Consider the following 3622-nt stretch of genomic DNA (forward strand, 5'->3'; position numbering starts at 1 on the left):
GGAGAACAAGAGACGTCTCCACTGGTGGGGGCCTCAGGCCTGGGTGAGGGAACCGTAGGGAGGGGAGTTGGGGGGACGATGCTATTGTTTGGGGTTCAAGCTCAGCAGAGATTTGAGCAGAGTTCTTATTTGGCGGGGGGTGGGGTGGTAGGGTGGTTCTGTGGGGTTTCCCTCTGGGCCCCGGGCCTCTCGATGCTGGCTGTAGCTCAGTCCCAGCCCAGCAGCCCTGCCCGCCTACTCGCAGTCCTCTGCCAGCTCCTTCCGCAGCACCTTCCACTGGAGGAGCAGGGCAGGGTCCTTCGGGTTCCGCATGGACTTCAGGATGTCCAGGTTGGCCTTCTGCCCAGCAGGAGAGAGACGGACACAGGGATTGGGTGTCCGCATGGGCCTCACTTGGGTTACAGGGCTGATTGGCCCACAAAGATGTCAGGCTGGACTTGGGGGCCCCTGGGGGATAGCCTGGTGATATCGGTCCGAGGTGTCCCATGCCCTTGCTCACCCTTGCTGCTACCCCACAGGAGAAATGGAGGCAGGAAGGAGGCAGGAGGGGGTGGGACTGGGGAGAAGCACAGAAGACTGACCCTGAGCCCAGTTCCCTCCAGCCAAGCCTGTGGGTTCACAAAGGTCACCTCTGGTGAATCCAGGGTGCGCTGTTAGGCACTGGTGAGCCACGTAACCATCCTCTAGTTCTTTAACACTTCCTCCCTCAACCTTCTGGTTTTTATTTGTTTTACTTCATCAATCATGGTAGACTTGTGTACGTTCATTTGTATATTTAAGAGTCAAGATGGATAACCCTTCAGAAACAGTAACAGGAGTAATGGGCCCCTGAGGACATGGGAAAGAGTGGGGGAGAAGGGAAGCTGATAGCATTGATGACTTCTAACCCCATTTGATGGGATCGAACGACAGAATTGTATGTGAATGGGTATATTGGATTGTGTAAGATATGGGGGGAGGGAGAAAAAAACTATTATAGACAGAAAAAAAAGGAATAAGGGTGCCTGGGGTGTGGTGGGGGAGGGAGGGGATATCAAGGAGTTCAAGAAGAAAGAAATGTTCTGAAACTGACCGTGGTAGCCACTGTACCACACTGCTGGCTGTGACTGAGCTGTGGCATGGATGATGTCTGTAAGAGCGGCCAAGAAAATGATTTACAAAATAAGCCAGTGACCGCTGAGACAGGAGGAATCACATCTCTCCTCTGCCTGACACCCATTCGGTAGCTCCCCTGAGACCTCTGCTTCTTGATGGGGACCTAAGACCCCTTGTGAGAGGGTCTCCCCCGGCTTCACTGACCTTACCCCAGTGTTCCCTCGACACCCCGCCAAACTTAGAACACGGACACATGCCCCCGCCATGGTCCCCATGATGGCCCTACAGAGTCTTCAAGACCCTCCCGTGCCTTCTCATGCAAGGCCGTCTCCTCCGACTGTCCTTTTAACACGTGCTTTGTTTCAGCCTGCTGCCGTTGGCACATCTCGGTTGACGTGGCACGCGTGTTTGAGCTGTATGGCTGGGTCCCCAAGGCGCCCCCCATCCCTCCCCCCCTTCTCTGGACCCTTCCCTCCCTCCCTCCCCTGCCACACTCACCAGACGGTCTCTCGTGATGTGGAGGAGATTGAGGCAGTTCAGTCGGAAGCTGACGTCCTCCCAGTAGGACGTCAAGGCCACCACAGGTTTATTGTTGTACCAGGGCACGTAATGGTAGATGCTCCCTGAGACAAAGGATGGGAGAGGGGAGTCGCGTGTTGAGTCACACACACACACACACACACACACACACACACACACTCTGCTAGATATATGCCAATCTGACTGAGCCACGGTTCTCAGTAGATTGGCAATTATGTAACTGGACAGTTATATAATGACTGTCAGCTCTCCTCCAAGCTGTGACCTGCCAATTCATTGTAAAGGGGTCACTATGGGATGCAACACCCTGACTCAGAGGACAGCTCTGATCCAATGTAAAGGGAGTGTCCCTGGGGTGCAGGGACCTGCATCCCCTTCTCTCGTACAAGAGACGAAAGGAGCGAGACTTGAGCTGAGAGAGGGGCACCTGACAACCACCTAGAAGGAAGAGCTGAGAAAGCATGTCCTTTGGATCCAGGGTCCCTGCGCTGAGAACCTCCTAGACCCAGGGGAAGACTGATGCCCAGGCCTGCGGAGATCTCCAAGGAGCCCCCGGCCCTCAGATCTTGAAGGGAAACAAGGACCTTCCCCGAGAGCTAACAGAGAGAGGCGGCCTTCCCTTAGGGCTGGCACTCTGACTTGGACTTCTAGCCTCCTAAACTGTGAGGGAATACACTTCTGTTTGTGGAAGTCACCCTCTTGTGGTATTTCTGTTAGCAGCTCTCCATAACACTATTCTCCTCTCACTGTATCACCTCAGAGGAACTTCCTGGGCTAGTCCATCCCCAGACAACGCCATCTACTAATGATCTTACCTGGACCCCTTGCTCCAGGAGCCCTTACCTGGACCCCTTACCTGGACCTCTTCCTCCAGGAGAGCAGGCCAGGGGCTATTTGAGAACATGTGCATGTTAAGCACTGTGGTAGTTACATAATCTGGTGTCAACTTGAGACTCTTAAGAGTGAAGGGGTGGAGTCTAGCCTGTCAATCAGGTTGCAGCTAGATGACCTCATTTGGAGGCACTATGGAGACAACTAGCTCGCTGGAGGCCGGACCCACACACTCTCTGCTTCGTATTCCTGATGACAAAGCACATGGAGCTACACTAGAGCCCTGGAACTGGAGGACCCACGTGGAGACCCACGCCAGCGCGGAGATGCTCCCACCACAAGACTTTCCACCCAGTGGCCTGTGATCTTGCTGCACTTGGTGTCATTGCATGTGTCGCGTGAGTCTGAAGAGGAATTTATAGATTTGTATCAGACATAGGGGCTAATATCAGACTTATGGCCTTGATCTGGACTGGGCTGGGATGTTTTCCTAATGTACAACTGCTCTTTGATATAAAGTTCTCTCTTATGCACATGAGTGTCTATGAATTTGTTTCTCTAGTCCACCCAGACTAACACAATCACCAAGGCTCTTAGAGCGTATTCAGGGTGCCTGTGCTCGATGCAGGCTTGAAAAGTCCCTGCTTACAGGCAGGGAAGTCAAGAGAGATGCGAGACGTGAAGCCCGCATGGCCAAGTCACCCAGTCAGAACACAACCGCCTTTCCTGCTCTTGACCTCAGGCCAGGTGCCCAGGCAAGGGGCATGCCTGAGGCGGGACACACTTTGGGTGGTCTCCATGGGAGAGACAGAGTGGACCGGTGCCCAGGGAGGAGCCCCAGATTTGATTGGGGTGGGTGGATGTCTCAGGAGATGAAAGCCAGTGGCAGACTGGAATCCCGGCATTTTTCCTTATTGGAAAAAGTGGAAAGCTAAAGGAAACAGATTCTTTTGTGAAACACCTTGCTGCGTTGGCATGAAAGAGAGAAAGAAACCAAAATTCAAGTAAAAGCAAAAATAATAATAATAATAAAGCCAAACAAACACCCAAACGGACTCTTTCCCTCGAGGCTTCTGGCAAACCTTGGAGAGCTTGCCCTTCCTCTTTGGCAAATGTCAGGGGGCAGGAGAGAAAGCCTCGCATGTCCCGAGGCAGT

At 53.3% G+C, this 3622-nt stretch overlaps 1 protein-coding gene across 1 annotated transcript in view; it reads right to left on the reverse strand.

The window, feature by feature from the left end:
• The window catches only part of FER1L5 (fer-1 like family member 5), a 62608-nt gene that overhangs the window by 18819 nt on the left and 40167 nt on the right, over positions 1-3622 (reverse strand). The window contains exons 19-20 of the mRNA XM_045283836.1: positions 1594-1718; positions 239-339 (exon numbers count right to left, since the gene is read on the reverse strand). Of these exons, the coding sequence (XP_045139771.1) occupies positions 239-339; positions 1594-1718 (226 nt within the window). The remainder of the gene's footprint in view (positions 1-238; positions 340-1593; positions 1719-3622) is intronic.

This window comes from Echinops telfairi, unplaced genomic scaffold (genome assembly GCF_000313985.2).
Source record: "Echinops telfairi isolate 266 unplaced genomic scaffold, ASM31398v2 ScPeMD7_7467;HRSCAF=8505_1, whole genome shotgun sequence".
NCBI lineage: Eukaryota > Metazoa > Chordata > Mammalia > Afrosoricida > Tenrecidae > Echinops > Echinops telfairi.